This window comes from Pieris rapae, chromosome 12, assembly GCF_905147795.1.
Source record: "Pieris rapae chromosome 12, ilPieRapa1.1, whole genome shotgun sequence".
Taxonomy (NCBI): Eukaryota; Metazoa; Arthropoda; class Insecta; order Lepidoptera; family Pieridae; genus Pieris; species Pieris rapae.
In genome coordinates, this window is record NC_059520.1 from 9,375,643 (window position 1) to 9,395,553 (window position 19,911).

The window sequence follows — 19,911 nt, forward strand, 5'->3', positions numbered from 1 at the left end:
TTAGTTTATAACAGAGTAAAGCGCCATCTATCTGCATTTACGGTAAACTATGATAATCTGTTTTGTTAAACGTAACCCACCTATCTTTTTTAATTATTGAAAATAATTAATTTTTATTAACATATGCAATGAGTTTTTTAAATCAGAAATATTACCTGCAATATTTTTTTAACTGGCGCGTAAAGGAATATCGTACAGTTTCGCTTAGTTAGTTACGTAATAGATCACTAGATGACGCTGTACAGAGAAAAATATTTTTTAGAAATGAAGCTAAGTTAAAACCTTTTTTATAATAATTTTAATATGAATATAAAATGTAATCACATATACATAAACATAACAAACAGAAACTTTACGCAAAAAATGTTTCGCATGGCTTCCACCAAGCATTATTAAGTCGGCTTAGTTATCATAAAACTGTTTGTAAGTCAGTATATTTTCATTAAAATATATTATTATTCAATGTTTATTGTTAGTAGATTAAGAAAAAGATTAAATACCTAGTTATTGTATGGAAATCTCTAAAGACCTTGAAGGGCCGTGTTTTTATCGGCATTCCACCTCCGTCCGGTGTTTTTCAATTTCCTATCGAGTTCACCAATGATGACCACTTTTACCGGCGCTTTCTTCATTACCATACTAAGTTTGATTATGGGAAGCTTTCATTTTTTGCTAGGAAGTTTGGAATTACCCGTCAATGACGCCCTTTCAAATCAAATAAATTCTCTAATGTAATTATTCCTAACTTCTAATAGTTAGTTTTTGGTCATAAAGTTATTTCACAATAACTACTTAAATCTAACTTACCAGTCAAACTTCAAGAGACAGCTTTATTCTCCGTACTTGAGCAAACGTCTATGGTTAGAATACGTTTAAGTATTTATTTAGGTCTACCGGAATGTAATAATACAAAAAACGCTAGGCAACATAAAAAAACAAAATTAATTTGTCGCGCATTTAGGCTGCTATCGTTACATGTTACAAACCAGTGGGTTTATAATACATATATGTAATATGAAATGAAAATGTTGATAAATTAATACATACAAACAAACTATCTTTTGTTAAAAATTCACACTTGGAAATCAATTTTTATTGTTTTTATAATTTATGAATCGTTTTTTTTCTTTATTTTTTTGCTTAAAGACACACTAAATATTTTATTTGTTATTTATTTGTACCAATGTATCAGAGTACGTTGGCAAGCTTTTCTATATAAATAATCGTTTTTATGCTAAATGCAGAAAAACATTATGTTCGATGATCGTAATAATTCATTTGGTGCGAATTTCCCAATAACGCAAAAATAATAAACAAAATCCTTGTATCTTAATCGACCATGACAAATCGAAGCTCCATTTCATGTCGGATATTGGGTAATAACCATCCTTCGAACCTATAAAATATTATTAGATTTGGAACTGTGAGAAATTCTAGTTTATACGCAATTTCCGAAATAGGTATTTTTTTATATTGGCTGATTCATTTGTCAAGTCTAAAATCGTTGTCAAATGAAATAGACTAGGGGGCAAGTGCTCTATTATCTATACATCCTTTTATATTGTATTTTTACAATTTAATATATTTGATTGTCCTGTACAAAATATGGAAAACTGTTTCTTGTGATACTCGTTTATTGGTACATTTTAACATCAGTAAACTCTTTATTACGACTTTAAAAGAAGACCTTCGTTGATTAATTTTGTCATTGAGTTTTCAGATCGTAAATTAAGTCTTAAACTCGATTATCACATCCGCTGAACTTAAAATTACTTTCGCATCTTAAATTTAATCACAAATTTTATTACGCATAATATAATCGTGCGATTATCAAGTGCGTAGGGTTTCCTGTAATAGGAAACGGCAGGTGTTGCCCCTATACCCCAGCCCTTACCATTTCCGTATAGGCCCTTACCAGTTACCGTAAATCCTGCAGTTTCGAAATAGACACCGCGTAGCGCGCACGTACCATGGCCGCGCCCGTGCCAGCGCCTAGAACGCGATTGGCGTTTCATCCCGGCAATATACATGTAAGTTCATATACGACCTCTTCAGTGCATTAAAAATAGTTCAAGCTTTGTTTGTGGTGGTCCTGAATGTCAAATTTTGAATTTGGAATTTAATGTTCTTGCGCCATGAAATCTGTGAAGTTTAAAAAAACTTTTTAACCTGTGGCCTTGGTGTGAATCTTTGCAATTCGGAATGGTTTTGACATATCGAGGACGTAGTATTTACATAAATGCGTAATTTTTAATGTTTTGCGTTACGTGCACTAGCGCAGACCTTCGCGCGTGGGAACCTGATTTTCTGCAATCTTTGCATTCTGTTGCGTTGAGTAATAATTATGTTGTTTCCACTGTTTTTCTTGTCTTATATAAACAATTCTTTATTATTTTTACCGTTTCGCCTAATCAACAATTATCTATTAAAAACAACTACTACTGTTACTGGTAAAACACTTGTTACTTAAATGTATTGAAATATTACATTGTAATGATAATAATTATTTAATTATATAAAATTGTGTCTGTTTACATATTTCCGCGTTTTTTTTAATTTGTTTTTTGTTTTCGTGTTAAAATTTGGATATTTTAATTTTAAAGTAAATGCAGATGATTAAAACGAATTTATACATTATATAAGATTATGTATATAATAGCGATTGCTACACGGATTAAATATTTGCAATTCCAACTTGGAAACAAATCTTAGTTTAGAGACTTATCTGATTTGTTTTGACATGAATCAGTCATGACAAACTAACATTATAAAAATAAACTTAAAGCAAACATAGGCCAACGACCAGAGCTTTTGTTTTCAATAAATTTTAGTGTAGGTGTGCTTAAAGCTGTATTGATATCTTATGGTTAGCGGTTTCTCCGTCCCGTCTATTCAGCCCCCCTAGACAAGTGGCATTCGTTATCAAACGTTTCGCAATCGAATAATACGCACGATCTGTCGTGAACGCAAATCGATGCCTAGCCAAACGGACCTAAGTTCGATTAACGTTGCATCGTTTTCCATTTGCGTTAGATATGCGATAGATATGTGAAAAAACCACAATATTGTATGTGGCATAGCGCGCGCTGTCAGTTCATTTTGATAGCTGTTGACAAGCACAATCTTGGTGTTGCTATTATTACGACAATTGCTACATATATGATAATTTTTAACTAATGACTAATGTGTAGTTTCTGTTGTTATTACCCGACTACGGCAAAGCCAAAAGGAAGAGTAATGATTTTAGCCGTCTATGTTTCTATGTATATTTATATTTGTTATTTAAATTGTATTTGTTGTATTTATTTTTACAAACGAAATAATTTTTTTTAATCGGGTGATTTTACAGTAATTGTTATGGCAACCCATCAGACTTTGGCGCTAAATAGGTTAAAATACATATGAATGATTTGATTTTGAAAAAGAAACGATTTTAGTTATTATTTAGTCTTATGTATTATGTACAAATTCTTTAAAATAATAAAGAGATGATTTGATTTTGGAAAAACATTTTTTTTATTTATTATTTACTCTTGAATTTACCTACCACGAAGGTACCTATAAATTCTTAAAAATAAATATATAGAGATAGTTTGGTTTACCAATAATATATATACAGCTGACTAAATAACCGCCATTTTTGTGGTTATCTACAGGGTCCTAGCGTACGATTTGTCATCGCTTAAACGATACGATTGATGCTTACATTACCTGTCAAATTGTGCCATTTGGCTACGAATTGTATGGCGTAGCGAACGACGCGTTTCGTTTATCGAATGCGATAATCGAATCATGACAGAACTATGCCACTTGGCTGCGAAATAAAACGATCACTGTATTTGCGATAAGGTAGATGACGTGACAAATGTCATTCCCATACATTTTAATTCTATTCTACTTTCGTTTACGATATTAGATGTCCATTTGTCTAGGCCTGCAGGAAGTTAGTTGAGTTGACACAACTGTCGCAAAGCACATAACTAAGCAAAGTTCGGCTTAGTATTTTAGATTATAGAAACATTAATATTAAATATACAAAATAATACTTTTTATTGTAATTAGAATCAATCTTTTTTATTTATAACTTTATAAACAAAATCAATAACCAAAGCTCAAACCCTACCCTATGAAAATTGAATTATTTTTACGATTTTCTCTATTTCAGACCACAATCAAAGTCTACGCGCGGTGTCTTCGCCCAGACATCGAATACAAAACCCTCTCCGTCACCTGGGGTACCACAGCCAAGGAAGTGGTCTCCACGCTACTGGGGAAGTTCCGCATGAGGCACAGAGACCCTCGGCTGTTTTACCTCAGTATGGAAGTCAGAGTACGAGCTGCTGGTCTTCGAACCACCCTGGTGCTGGATGATGATGCAAGACCGGCAGCGCTACAGGCCTGTCATCCTAAAGGATACTCCAAGTAAGTGTAACTTGTTGTTATTACATATTAATAAAACATTCATGACAGAAATATGGTTGTGACAAAATTGATCTAACGCTAGTCCTACACACACACACACACCCTGTTTTGTGGGTAACTAGATTGCAAATATAATTAATATATATATAAATGTACATAGTGCATGTTTAAAACAATTAAGAAAAAATTGTCTTAGGGCCTGTTTTGCAATGTATGGATAAAGTGCCAAATAACTATGCAACACATAAATTATTCGCAAGATAAAAGTTCCAAATAAGATACTTCGAATTTCATGACGTATAGCGCTATCTGACAGTCGTGAAACGCAAAAATACTATTTATCATACCAATAAGTAACAAATAGCTTATTTGGAACTTATCCGGACATTGTGAAACAGGCCCTTAGTGTTACATCTAATCAAACACATCTAAAATGTGACATACGTGTAGTTTAGTTTATTAGTGTGTAGGTTCGATCCCCGACTGTGCACCAATGAATTTTATATGTGCGCATTTAACATTCGCTTGTAGATACAGTATAGGAAGCATCGTAAGAAAAATGGCTTGATTTAGACCCAAAAAGTCGCATCCGTCAAGCTCAAGGCAGATCACATACTTGCCTAATAGACAAATGATCATAAAACCGATACAGAAATCAAGTCCAGACCGAAAAAGGTTGTAGCACGGATTTGCTTGTTTGGAATGATAATTTTGATGAGTATATCTATATCAAATAAATAAATATATGTACAAAATCCCGAATACTATGACTATTTAACATTACATTATTTAACTACATTAACTATCGTAACGATCGATTAAAGAGCGTACCAATTCTTAAAAGGCCGGCAACGCACTTACGAGCCCGTTGGCTTTGAGATTGTCCATGGGCGGTGGTATCACCTTACATCAGTAACCTCCTGCCCGTTTGCCCCTTGTTCTTTTAAAAATACACAAGCATACATATTGGAAAAATTAATGATTTATTAACGAGATATTGTTTGTCTCGTAATATCTAGGTTACAATTAAATCCAATATTGGGACAAATTTAATAATTAGATCGCAACCTTTGTGCTTTATCAGACTATGCACTATTAATTGCAGATATCGGACAATAATTAATCATGCAATAATAATATGATAATAACATTAAGTCTCCGATGATGTATAAGTAAGTATTTTAAACTGATTATTAGGAATAAATTCCCGTAAGCCTATATTTTTCAACGTCTTGTTTATATGTATATAGTATATAAAAATAAATATATAATTTTATCATGTCTCATCTTATCATTTTATCATTTTTCTTTGTCTTTTTGACCCAGGCCATAAAATTTACAAACTATAAAGCTATCTCCAAAACTAATGTTTTGTCGTTATTAAATTTTTTGAACTAAGTACTTAATTACAAGATAACGTAGTTTAGAAACATCGCAAATTAAGAAATAATCTCTATTAACACTGAAATCATTGGGAGGTAAAGAACAAAAATTGACGTCAGAAATAGCTGACATTTGCCGAAATATAAACTATGAATTTAATATCTTTGTCCTATGCCCTATTATAAATATTTCGTTAGCACTGTCCACGTACTAAATTTTATCTATATATATTATTAAAGATTACCCCATATCTAGTGTCTATTTTATTTTTTGTATTCCTTATAATCGAGTATTATTACTTGTTAATTAAGTACAGGAAGCTTCGTGTGACCAGCAGGTATCTCTTTATTATGAACTGAAAGCAAAACGTAACGATAAAACGAATCGACGTTTGTTTTTTCTGTAAAATGTCAAAACACATAAGTCTCGCTTCGAAATAGTAACATAGACCATCGCCCAAAAAAGAAAACTCTTTGTCCCGCTTTCCGGTGCTATTCTTGGCTTAAACACGAGTTTTTAATTCTTCGAGAGCCCTTTGACCATATGGATTGTGTTATGTTGACGTGTTTGATTTCGATTTAATTGCTTAGTCTGAAACGTATTAACGATCAATTTAAGGGTGGGATTTTTCTAGAAATTTTGGATTAGATGAAAGTTTTTTAAGTATGAATTATTGAAAGTTATTTGGACAGAAATAATTCTCTGGCATTTAACAGTTTTAAGGCAATTATAACTCTTATTTTATTTTTGAATAAAATGCAAGCAACAGGCGCCAACTGAAATATTTATTATCATCTTCATTTTTATCAACCTAGATGTACAATGCTGGATAGTTTTTGGGAATAAATAGATAATAAATTGTAAGTCAATGCTTTGTATTGAAAAAATCGTAATTTCATTTAAGATTAAATGCGGGTACTTAGACCGCAGGGTAGTCAGTTTTAAAATAATCTTAACTTTATATATATAGAGTGATAATATACTACAACTATTTATAAATCTTGGTCTAATAAAAAATAATGATGTTAAAAAATCTCATATATCACGGGCACTTTGCTTGTTCTAAATTGGTTTAAGTGGAGCAAGCAATTAGTTCACTATTTATGATTTAACTCAATCTTTGAAACAACGTAGAGAGGTGTATGTTAACGATAAGTCAAACATATAACAGTTAGTTCTATATACGCGGTATTAAATATAATAATATTAACATTTGTGTAGCACAGCTACATACAACATAAGGTATACATTTGTTTCAAATAAGTATTAAGTAAGATTTCTGTCTCCATCGCGTTGAATGCGATGGGACTGAGACTCACTGTGAACGCCTTTTGCCCCACCTAGGGGTTATAGAACATTAACTAAGATTTCTGTCACATAAAAATTGCGGTAACCTTCAAACACCACATTCTAACAAAACTAATAACACCCATTTTTTGCTTTTGTTATTAAAAATACAAATCAAGTTTCAGACTTTTGTGATTTAATGAAAATCTTTTATTTGTATTTAAATCATAATGTAGACATTATAATTCTAAAACTACATACAATTTACTAATTACTGTTTTCAGATTTTCTCTTCAAATGCGTCCTGGGGGTTTGGTGAAGATTTATGACTCCGCTCTCATGTCCTCATCCCAGTATAAGTGCCTGCTTACAAGTGAGAGGACCACTGCTGATGAGCTCCTGGCTATCCTCTTGCATTGCTATGACTCAACGGAGGGCGTTGAGAGATTCTCGTTGTATGAGGTGAGCCTCTTGAATTTTCATAAATATAGATAGATAAAGTTTACTAGTACTCGAATATAAAAAAGATATTTATAATGATGCTGTTACCGCCTTTTCTTTTGTAAGGGTTGCAGCTCCTTACAAACGTAGTGTGAAACAAACAAAAAACTTGGCGATTAAAAAAATTGGCGGAGAGTTTATTTCTCTTCCGTTCTACGACCTTGATATGAGAACTGGCAGTAAATGTTAAATTAGAAGCATTTTATTTATATTTCTTTTTTTGACGTTTATTACATTGTTTTACCTATATGAATAAATGATTTTTGACGACATGTAAAAAACATTTTTACTCAACTACTAAGTTCCTAAAATAATAAACCATAAATTCCAGGTTTGCCCAGCACAAGAATACGAGAGGAAACTACACCCAGACGACCTTCCACTTCTGGTCCAACGCGCGTGGCCCTCAGACAGTGACTGCCACTTCAGGGTTCGAAGGAATCCCCGAGCCCCCCCCTTGCCCCCACGGACGATCCCCCTCCCAGAACCACAAGAAGAACCTTCCAGGGCATTATCAGCTCTATCCCTTGAGTCGGATAGCGATAACCGAAGGTATAGCCCAGTATATAAGTTCCCAAGTATAAGTTATTGCAGGGAAACAAAAAATGATTATTTGTATATATGACCACGCGACGTATATATGTACATATGGAAAGAACCAAAGATGGATGTTGTTTGATATTCATAGTGTTATTTGTAAAAAATAAATCAGTTATTTTAGTTAAAGTACTCTTACTCACAGTAAACAGTTGACAGGAGATGTAAGAGTACTTAATAGCACAATTCAACTGGTTTACTTTTTAAGAGAGTAATGGTTAGGATTGTAACGAAAGATCTGTCTTTTTGAAAGCGAAGGAAGTGCGCAATGGTTTTAATATGTTTCATACGCAAAACAAACCGAAATCAGTTTTTATTTAATTAATATTTTCTTTCAATTGTTATCGTATGGTAATCATTAATATAAATAAAATATTGTAATGTATTTGAAATTATCTGTTATATCCAGTTATTATTAATTAATTTTAATACAAAGTTATTAGGTTGTCTCTAAATTAAATTCATGTTAAGGACCACGTACTATTGCGCATACGCATATGAATAATAGTAATTATGATTATTTCGTATACTTTATAACCTTAAATTAACTTCTGTAAAAACATTTCGTTAGACGGAAATAAATAAAATAGTTTTGTACTGACATTTTAGAATTGGTGTAAATTGTAAATAAAATTAATATAATGTAGCTAGTAGACACCAAAGAGGCGAGAAGTATATTGTTATGTGATGTTTTATTTATTTTTGGACAATGTCCACTGAATTAAACGATGTAATAAATATGAATATGTTTTAAATTGTTTTTTATTATTTTCATCAAACTACGGTCACCAAAGCGAACCCAGATTAAGAACCAAAATTGTATTTTTGGGACACATTTCCTAATACTCTGAAACTAGTGCTTCTTAGTCCTTGCAGCGCCGCATCTTTATTATTTTAGAAATAGCCCATCCTATTACAAAAAGAATAAAATTCTTGACAGAATATTTCAGTCCAATATCATAGCATAGGTTAAATCCTGTGTTCCTGTATACTCCGAATTCAATTATTTGAATATCGAACTCACTGTTAACAGCTCATTGATTGGTCGTACGTCTTCAGGGTATCGTATAGACGTGTGATAAACCGCTAACTTCGTTTCTCTTTAGTAGGATTTTACTTAGCCAACCTGTTTGATACATACCAACATGGAACATTTTGCTGTGCTACCCTACCGACTGCTTGGTTGAAAATTTCACAATGAAAACTTTTAGGTTTTTCTATGAATTATGCTCTATTTAATCCACAGAGTTCTTATCATAAGTTTTGAATTACCAATAAAAAAAGGGTAAATTGTAGGAGAGAGAAAATTAATGTTGTACTTTTGTATGCTGTATCAAAAAAAAATTGTCTAAAAATATTAATTTAGGGGTAGAGCACCCTTATCCCGTAGGGGTTTGGAAAATAGATAGTACCCCTAGTATTCTCACTAACTGAATATGCACAAAAAATCATAGAAATCGATGGATCTATTTCTGAGGATTATGGGAAAATACGTTGTGACACGAAAATTTTATGTATTAGATTTTCGAAAAAAAAAGCCAAATCGATATAAAGTATTTTATTTACAAATGATTGCAACAATGAAGTACAGACGATGCATTATAATTACAAGAGTATGTCCAAAAAATGGGTATTAGATAATATCTAACGGCACTAGAGATAATTCAGTATTTATACAGACGTGATTCGTGCCGTACGGTGCCACCATAGAGTCTATAACATTCGATAATTCCGTATGTGCAAACATACATACAATCGTACTAGCAGAGACGTGTAAGAAAATAATTTATCTGACACTTTGCGTGAGACAAACACACAAATTTTCTTGAACTGCATTCGGATTTTCACAACTATATATTTTTGAGAGTGTTGTAATAAAAAATAAAAATGTACTTTATTTGTCACAAAACAAACATTACATTTCCAAATACAATAGTCACTGTGGTTAACCGTTTACATATTCTTTTATGAGAGATGTAATGAATGACAGTAATCTTAGTACTAAAAATAATAATTTTTTTAAGTTGTTTAAGTTATAAATTATTTTAATTTTGTTCTTGTTTATTCAGAAAACCATTTACATTTAATTATTTAATGTTAAGTACCAAAATCGTAAAGGCATTGTACGTTATACATCAAAAACTTTCATAGAATGTACAGAGTTGGTATTATACCATCATTATTACGTAGTTTTTATGCGCGCCCTCTAGTGTTTTAAGACGAAAACTTTCCTAGACGGCACCTTCCTACACCTCTTCACGACACACAATCATTTACACCAAAAAACTGAAGCCCAGAAAGCCGTCTGTTGGCCTCCTAGCAAAGTCAATTAATTATTTTACAATATTATGAAAACTGAACAAATTATGGAACAGGGAATTGGTCCATATTTTTACAAGGACTTTAACTTGCAATATTTCGAATAAATTACTATTAAACGCAACATATTTTTTTTTACAAATATACTCCAATTCTACTATTCAGAATTATTAATAAATATAAATACTTAAAAATCAACATCTACTTCGCCGAACGAAAATTACCAGCTAGCAATAGCATAAATAATCACAACATATAGATCCAAGAAGCCGGGAATTAAAATCTGCCGAAACCCACGCGTTCCGTTCTCGAATCCACCATCGAAACAGCGTCCTTGCGCGACAACGGATACTCAAAATCTCTGAAAATTACACAAAATGGCAAAACAACCGGTCCTTAAGCACCGCGTGCGTCCTCCGCACCGTATCCCACCGACGCCCCGGGGATTCCCCGAACGTCTATCGCCTCGACAGAAAGCTCGAACGCCCCTCGACCGGCGGGCCTATCTATATTTACAATTAATTAATAATATCATCGATGAAAGTGCATTAGTGTATCGACGTAAAATTTCGTAGCTCGATGAGTTGCAAGGATATCGGTGCTATTAAGGCGGGTACTAAGAGATGAGAGGGGCCAAGCGGTCCAAAACAATAATCCATCGAACGACCGGCGCGACACAAACTCTCGCGAGCCGCAGCTCCACGACGCGGACGACACCTTCCACCGAGAGCTTCTTCGCCGACGTACGGATACGGGGCAGAGACACGAGGCAGGGGCTAGAGGGCGTTGAGCGCGCGTCTCGACGGCCCATAGTCCTCCGGCGGATCGCGTTCGCGCGGCCTGGCGCTTCGCTCTTCGCGGGGATAATCTCTGGCGTAGTCGCGGCCGTACTCCCTCGTGTAATCGTGACCGTAGGCCTCGTCCGCTCGGTAGTCGTGGGAATATCCATCGTGATAGTCGCGATCCCGGGGATATTCCCGCGGATACCGATGGTATTGCTCGCGGGGGTAGTACTCCTCTTCGAGTCGCTCCGGTCGGGCCGCCCGCGATCTGGCACCTGGATTTGAATTCAATATTAGCGATGGAACAGCAGTCATTAGGGGTTAGTGAGAAACACAAGTAAACTGCAATGTTATGAAGCATTCTCGCGCTCGGATATATATTTAGTGAGTCACACGGCACACCAGGGCTGGAAGGGTTCGTGGCAGTCACACTGGCACGCACTTACGAGGCCCTGTTTAAGTCACAGGCGGCTTCACCTCCCCGACATTTCGCACTTTGCCCGGACAAGGAACCACGCCAGCGGCCGGCGTCGACAGTGGCGTCGCTGCAAAATGCAAATCGATACCCAATGTAAACCTTTGACAACACCGACTGCTGTATCTTTACTGGACCGAATCCACTGCGTGCATGTTCCGTGGCTTGGCTGAATAATTTGAAAGTGCAAAGATTTGCTTCAAAAATAGCGTCGAAAATAAAAGACATCGATTTCATGTGCACATCCAAGGTGATTAGTAGAAGCAACACCGCGGTTAGTGAAAGCAATACTTGGGTTCCGAAGTGACTCAACCTGGTTCGCCGGTCTGCTAAATGACAGGACAAAATGGTCTTCCGCGATGCTAATGCGCTTGCCCAGATGCTTGTACTGAAATGAACAGGAACTAGTGAAATGAAACTATAATAATGTATGAGAACTAGTCTAAAAGCGTAACTTCCTAAGCGAAACAACATCTAGCTTGTGATGTGGGAGATGATCAGTGCAGAGTGAAATCAAAAGCTTACGATAGAAATTTATATTCAGCATTCTGAATGGTCTATAAGCAACTGAATTACCTTTTGCAGATACTTTTATGAGAGCCAATCATTGTCTGAATATAAATAATACAATTTTGGGAAGACGTTTTCACAACACCGAGATGAGAAATTTGTTAAAGTCGTCTGCCGTGGTTAATTGACTAATGAATTTACGAATTACATTACATACATACATACATACAGATTGACGAATAATCATTTCTCTGATGTTATCCCTTAAAATTTTAATGAAACAAAATAACTCTAAAGCGAATGAGACAGACATATTTCTTCGTATTCTGCTTTTAAGGTTAAAGAAAGGATTTACATGTTCTACAGTTATTAACATACAATTGTTAGTTACCTCTCTCCCTCTCGTAATTATAGGAGTCGGACCTCTCCCGGTGCCCTCCAGAGTGAGCAGGGGGTTCAATATTAACAAATATTGTTAGTATGAGTTATTGAATGTAGGTGAAAGACGAAACGACGCACTTCGTTTGTTTCTGATTGGTCTAAAATGAATTAGTCTATGGACATTGTCTATGTGGCTTTTGAATAACGAACTATCGTTTTATCTTTCGTTCGGCATTTTTGAATTGAGAATCGTGTCAATGTCAAATGTGTTTTAATCGTATAGGTTGAGGTTTCATTAATTTTAGTACTTTAAAGAAACATAAGGATGTATTTTTTGTTTAAAGCAGTGTTTCCCAAAGTTAGGCCCATCCTTACAGGGGGCAATTTCATAACAAGAGGGGTAATTGAAATCTACTGGATATAACCCAACGTAGAGACTTGAGACTGAAGGTAACCAAATTAGAACCCAACATTTAATCTCTGTGCAACAAGCATAAATCGCAAGGATCTATTTAATTAATTAAGAAAACATTCATTTAAATTATTTGGAATTTGAATTTCAGAGTTTCAATATGTTTTGAAAATTGATTTAGTGTTTTTTTAATAAATCCTAGTGATTTGTTCCTAAAACCGATTATATAATTTCTTATATAAAGAAATAATTATATTAAAAATTCTGTTACATTCGGGGGCATAAGAATTTTAAAAAGGCTAATGTGTGACAAAAAAGATTGGGAAATACTGGTTTATGGTATAAAACAACTTGCAATAAATTAGGTTGCGCAAGATGCATGGAGAATTACACTAATTTAATTACCATTAAATTCTTGACATTTATTAATTTAAACTGAAATATAAATAACTATGTAGAAATTAAATCTATATAACCAGGCTTATAATTAAAATTTAAAATGTATTTTTCATATAATCATCAAGCATACTAATAATAATAATAATATATAACATTTACATTAAATATGTGATAGATATTTTGTTAGTAATTCTTGATAATTTCCATTTATAAATCACCCCCTTTTAAAGCGATTTTATTTTTATAACTATTAGTACGGAATAGATTAACAAGCTTGGAATGCCGATTATATATAGTCTGTGCTGTCGCGGGGGGCCTTAATGCCACTGATAGAAGGAATGTGCACGCAGTGCAAATTCTTTAAAAAAACAAAAAAAAACTTGATATCAATACATAGCTATGCACGAATAATTGAAAAGAGCGGAATCAACAACACATATTACTACTTATTATGTATGCTTTTAAACGAATCATTGGGGGGGAAAGGGGAATGATGGTACAAATTTGGCCTCTTCCAAACTTATTTAAGTATTCCGTGAGTACGACGACTACGAGACGACATCTACAACACTAATCTTAGTACCTGAGTACACTTGATTGTGCCTTTGACCACGGCCGGTGTAACCTGGCCAAATCAGTACGTATATTATCTATTATCACTGAGCTATGTTCTATGGCCTACTTGGCGCATCTTTCGGTATTAAGGTCCAACGTCAATCGTATTTAAACCTAGTGTCAAGACGAGATTCTGGCTTCAGATATTTGGACCGAATGAACATGGCAGCCGAATCAAAGTTTCGCTAGCAAATTCTTATTATGTACGTCGGAGCTATGACGTTACTGTCAGCTGTCAACGTCAAAGCCAAAACAGATTAAAACTGTTAATTTGATTTGACGTTATAATTTATAAGCCACACAGAGTCATACAATGACAATGGCAGTTGACAGTAACGCCAAAGCTCTGATTTATAAGTTATTATTAATTTATTCTTAAAAACTGAATAAGTCTATTTTACACTAAATAAAAATTGTACCGTCACCATTTAATAAAGTGATATTGTCAAAACGACCTAAAAAGTATTAGGCAGTTTTGACATTTGACATTGTGTTCTCACATAATTAAATTTTTATGAACAATCTCATTTATACTAATTAAGAGTAGTCAGAATTTTTTAAAAGATTTATTCAATTTTATTCTTATTACTTCAAACAAAAAACTAAAGCATTCATTTTTTCTTTCAGTACAGCGCAATCGCAATTCGTTACAATGAGACGAACTTATTTGAAATACCGATTTACTTTTTATAATTGAACTGGTATCACAGTTTCAAAGGGCAATCTTTGTTTTGCCTCGTACTCACCAGGCTGGGCGTGTGGGGTTGCGGCGTGCGAGGGGTGAGGTGCGGGGCGAGGGGCGGCGGCCGCTACGGGCGGATGCGTTGCGTTCCAATAATTCTGCAATCAATTTACACATTAATTAAGTTCGTGCCAAATTTAAAAAACAACAATGTGGTGTACACTTGAACTCAAGGATATAAAAATGTATAAAGAAGACGGAAAAAACTCGTGTTTTATACATTTTTGTATTAATTCAAGTTTTTTCTTTGATAATAATTTATTTCGCCTCTATACCAGACTAACATGCTAATATAGTCTGTCTCACTCTTACGCGTACCGGCTGCACTGGCCGTGCTTACACCTCTGTCGCCGATCTCGTCAGAGAGATGTGAAAACGCAGTATTCGTTTTGTCCCGCTCTAACGCATATAGGTCGCACTTATATTACGTCATCGTGCGTTAGGTTTATTTTTGTTACCAAATTTCTTGATCCGGTCGCTGCGCTCAAAGACCGCGATAAAAGCTTTGCAATAGTTTAAAAATACATATACAAAAACTTGTTGACACGCGAAATTACAACGTTCATTTGTCGTATTATAATGTAAGGAACGATTTCGTTTTAAACTCTCCAAGAGAATGTACGTCTTGTCTGATAGCCCAAGAGTAATTAAAAACAAATTATAAAAAAAAAATATTTCTATATACAGTAAATATTGAACAAATCTTTCTAACGAACTTTGCACGTATACGTACTTCCAAATGATCAGCGATGCGTTGGCACGCATCCTCAAGCTGGTTATCGTCCAAGATGAGATCAAACATCTCATTGGGACACTGAGCCAGTTTCTCGGCAGCAACCATTTGCACCGACAGGTTCTTACTTTGCCCCTTCCCGCGGGATTTTATTAATCGTTGTAAAACCTGGAATATTTTAGTATACATTTCAGATGATTAATTAGATTAAATTTCTGCTTAATTTAGGTCAAGAGTATAATAAAAGGAATGTATAATACTAAGTTCCCTAGATAGTCTCCCTGTCTCTTATCTTTCTCACTATCGCTTTCTCCCACCTCTCGCTCCATGGCACTGACTGTGATGCGACGTTCTAGAGCGATCACTCTCTCTCTCTCGCTCTTTCTCACTTGCTTGCCTACTTTCACTCTATAGCTATTTGCTTCATGCTACGATCATCCTCTCTCACTCTCTCAATTCTCTCTCTCTCTTTTCTTCAACAAAAACACTGCACATATTCGTGACGGTATTATTATTATTGCATTTTTTCCGTATTTTTTTTTACCCTCACGAGCCTTTTACTTCCAAAATAATTTATAATTATATTTACTTTTTAAATCGTGCCTGAAACTCAAGTAACAATTTCAGAAAGAATATTTTCTTCCATTTGAATCAAATCCTATTACCTTAGGACTAGATATCTTCAGGTACACAATGGTTGGGGCTAGCGAGGTCTTAGCGAGCTGCGAGGGATGGTTTATCGTATCGCAGTCCAAAACTACCAACTGCAACGTCCGAGCCAGGTCGAATATCCGCTCTATCTCCGTCTGAAAACAGAAGATTACTGAGAATCTGACGGAAGATTTAATATCTCTCCATTAACAAATAAACATTGGTATACCACACCACCAGACACATTTCGGAGATTCTATGGGTCGTGTTACACAAACAAAACACCGCTTACATTTTTGAAAAAGTAACCTATTTTTAAAAAGCCGGCAACGCACTGGCGAGCCCTCTAATTTTGAGTGTCCATGGGCGGCGGATTAATATCAGATGAGGCTCCTACCCGATTGCCCCGTTTTATAAAAAGAAACATAATATAAACATAGCATGCAATATAAATTATACATAATTTCTTTTTCGTCCATAGTATTAGTATAAAATTAGGTTTTATTAGGGGTAGTTATTTATAGGAGGGTAATTAGTGCATCTACACCACGTAATTGGTTAGTGTCAGACAGCGATCATGCCAGAACCTGAACTTCAGCCAAGCAATTCGTTCTCGAATTGGCTCGGTCCATCAGCGGTTTCTTTGGCGGGTTGTTTAGCAACGACCTCTTCGCCAGAGATATGTCAGCTGTCACTCTGGTGATGATAATTCTGTGAAACGTCAAACGATTAATACCTGCACTTCGGCGAGACAAGTGGAGCGTGAGTTCGAGCGCTCCATGATCGCTCGCTTCGACGGGTTGTTCAGTAACGATCGTTTTGCGAGCGAAATGTCCGCCATCACGCGCGTTATTATTATCCTGAAATTGTTAGTGATTCTGTTAGATGAGTTACGGGTTATGTGGTGTAGAGGTTGGATGGATTAGTTTTTGAAGTGAAACATCTTTAGGCGCATGAGGATGAAATTTTTAACGGATGATACGTCACGAAATTGTGCAGCGTTTTTGGCGAAGAAACGGGATAGAGCGATTGGAACCAATCGAGAGAGTGAGAAAGGGAGATCGAGAAGAACTATAAGAAGTTTAGATGGAAATTCTGTCGCATAACGTCTGGTGCAGTTAACGCAGACTTTTTATTTTTATATATTATCATTAGCACGTATACACTGTGAATATAGATATACATCTTCTAATCGGGCTTTTACCTTAGTAATAATTAATTTACAAAGAAGTTTTATTTCTGACTAGTGTACTTTGTATGCACGCACTTTTTTATTTTTTATTAACTATTAATTACTTAAGATGTCATCTGGAACATGGTGTAATGGTTGCAGCTACTTACAAACATTGTGTAAAACAAAAATCATGGCGTAAAAAAAACAATTTAGGGATTAAAAAGAGCGGTGAAGAGTTTATTGCCAGTTCTTCTCGCCCGTTCTACGAACTTGATTTGAGAACTGGCATCCAATGTAAAATTAGTACCTACCTAAATTAATAAATGATTTTGACATTGACTTTGATGTGTTGGTTAACGTTAGGGAAACCATGCAAAAGACAAGTGTCTGTTAGAATTTTAAATTTTAATAATAATAATAATAAACATTGAAAAATATCGAATCCTATTCAATTTTTTACCTTCCCTCAAACCTCCGCTTGAGAAAGTCAAATAGAGCCTTTTGCATCATGTCTGTGACCTCGTAACCCTTCAGCGAAGGACCCACGAGAACTACGGGTCTCATTGAAGGCACTACGTCGTATGGCGTGCAAGCCTCCTGCTTCTTGAAGAAAGGCTTTCGTTTTTCTTTACCCGCAGGTAACGCCCCAGCGCCACGCCCTCGCCCTGCTGTATCAGAGTCCTCTCCTGTGAACAAATTATTAATTTCTCGCTGTTGGCCAAATTATGTATTAAATAAAAAACTGGCTGTTAAATTAGTAGTTCATTAATATCCTTTTTTGAATCTCTCTATTATAAAATACAGTTAAACATATATATGGTTATAGGTAGACAGCTAACAACATACAACATTTATTAATAAGAAAATTTCGGCGCCATCTTTCGTATCTAACTTATGCCGTCACAGACTACATACAGTTATAGTATTGGCACAGACTAAATAGTCCAAACAAAACATTTGGTAACTGCTAGTTTAAACACAAACAGGCAAGTAGGCTTTACGGGATTTGGTATTTAAGTTCTTTTGACATTTATATAAACAAAAATTAATCATGCTTTGAGATATACTGCGGGTCCTATCTACATAATCATATACCTACACATATATCCATTTAAACAGTATAATAACAAATAAGGTTTCTTTTGGATAAGTTTTGTTGCAATAATCTTATTTTAAGAGTATTCGTAAAAAACTCCGAAAATTTTCTTCATTTTTAAACAGCATCAGAAAAACTGTACTAAAACTCATGGTTCATACTCAGTGGCGTAGCTGCCATGGGCATCACCTGGTGCGGAAGTTGGTGGTGTTGGTCAAGTTCAGAGACCGGGTGGGGTGGGTTACCTCAAAAAAAGGTGACACCCTTTGCTACGCCACTGTTCATACCGATATCAAGTACCCAAAAGAAACCAGACATCAATCAGCAAATAAAATCGTAGATAACCTGTGGAAACTTAAACTACAGGAGCAATGGAAGGTGGGATGAAGAAAGTGAAAAGAAGCCTTTTATTTCCTGGTTAACAAATGGTCTTACCTCGGTCGTGTGGCGTATCTGAAAATATGAAACTTCTCAGTGAACCAGGAAAGATTATTGCTGAAATGAGTGACAATGGTGGTACAAAGCAGCTTAATATACTTTGACAAGTGACGTCTTGCCATATCATTAAAAATAAATTAGTTCATTTTTTTATTAATAATAGTTTGAACTTTATGCCAGTTTCATGATAAAAAGTTCAATTCTTTCATTACAGCGTAAACGTAATTTGACAGATTTTTTAGGGAAATAAAGGTCTTTATGCCTCGTATCGTAAAATTTAATATCATTTTTATAAGTATTATCACTTTTTTTTATTTTTTTTGTCGGTTAAACAGATCACAGATCTTTTATTCATTCACTCTTAAAGAACTGTGACGTAAAACTTGAATAACGGGTCATTCACAGCCGACTTCACGTTAGAGTTTGGGTCTGTACGTCAATATCTTTTATTACGTCATCTCGAAAAACGTGCTCGACTAGATAATATATAACAATACACGTCACTTGTTTTAAAAACGTTACCACATTTTGATCATTCAATTTACATAAAAAGCCATTTTCAAAACATCAACTGCGTTGTACAGAAACGTACGAAATGAAACCTTTTTTAGAAGAAAAGTTTCAAGTCGTGAAAAAAGCCTTATTTTAGCCTCCTTGTTCCTATGGACAAGGGCATTTCAAATGTTCAAAGGTTGATTTTATATTATTTATATCCTTACGCAATTGAATTAACATTGTCTATAGGATTTGATTAATCTACAAAATATACTCCTCACGACTCCAGTAAGAAATAATAAATACTAATTTAAAAAAAAACTCTTTATGTACTAGTTAATTAATTGGATAATTAACTTATAATAGAAATAAAAATAATATTGAAATTGATAAATTATTCAAAAAATATATCTTTATATTTCAATTTAAAAAAAAAAAGTTTTTAATCAAAATAATTAAAGATTAATAGTTAAATGAATAAACTGAAATTCCTCAAAGT

At 34.6% G+C, this 19,911-nt stretch overlaps 2 protein-coding genes across 25 annotated transcripts in view; one reads left to right on the plus strand and one right to left on the minus strand.

Annotated features, from left to right (window-relative positions):
- The window catches only part of LOC110997842, a 54,632-nt gene extending 45,687 nt beyond the window's left edge, over nt 1-8,945 (plus strand). The window contains exons 1-4 of one of the 2 annotated variants that reach the window (XM_022266190.2): nt 1,934-2,030; nt 4,166-4,422; nt 7,377-7,554; nt 7,925-8,945. In XM_022266190.2, the coding sequence (XP_022121882.2) occupies nt 1,971-2,030; nt 4,166-4,422; nt 7,377-7,554; nt 7,925-8,218 (789 nt within the window). In that variant the 5' untranslated portion in view covers nt 1,934-1,970 and the 3' untranslated portion in view covers nt 8,219-8,945. Of the gene's footprint in view, nt 1-1,933; nt 2,031-4,165; nt 4,423-7,376; nt 7,555-7,924 lie in introns of those variants that run through there. The other variant, XM_022266189.2, reaches the window with a different exon arrangement.
- A 788-nt stretch (nt 8,946-9,733) lies between these two features.
- The window catches only part of LOC110997819 (voltage-dependent L-type calcium channel subunit beta-2), a 121,867-nt gene continuing 111,689 nt past the window's right edge, over nt 9,734-19,911 (minus strand). For 8 of the 23 annotated variants that reach the window (XM_045630351.1, XM_045630357.1, XM_022266146.2 and 5 more), the window contains 8 exons: nt 18,915-18,932; nt 17,844-18,069; nt 16,797-16,920; nt 16,224-16,364; nt 15,559-15,726; nt 14,830-14,923; nt 12,668-12,733; nt 9,734-11,566 (listed from right to left, as the gene is read on the minus strand). In XM_045630351.1, the coding sequence (XP_045486307.1) occupies nt 11,286-11,566; nt 12,668-12,733; nt 14,830-14,923; nt 15,559-15,726; nt 16,224-16,364; nt 16,797-16,920; nt 17,844-18,069; nt 18,915-18,932 (1,118 nt within the window). In that variant the 3' untranslated portion in view covers nt 9,734-11,285. Of the gene's footprint in view, nt 11,567-11,733; nt 11,837-12,079; nt 12,155-12,667; nt 12,734-14,051; nt 14,094-14,829; nt 14,924-15,558; nt 15,727-16,223; nt 16,365-16,796; nt 16,921-16,945; nt 17,070-17,843; nt 18,070-18,914; nt 18,933-19,911 lie in introns of those variants that run through there. The other 15 variants (XM_045630354.1, XM_045630353.1, XM_022266156.2 and 12 more) reach the window with 12 other exon arrangements.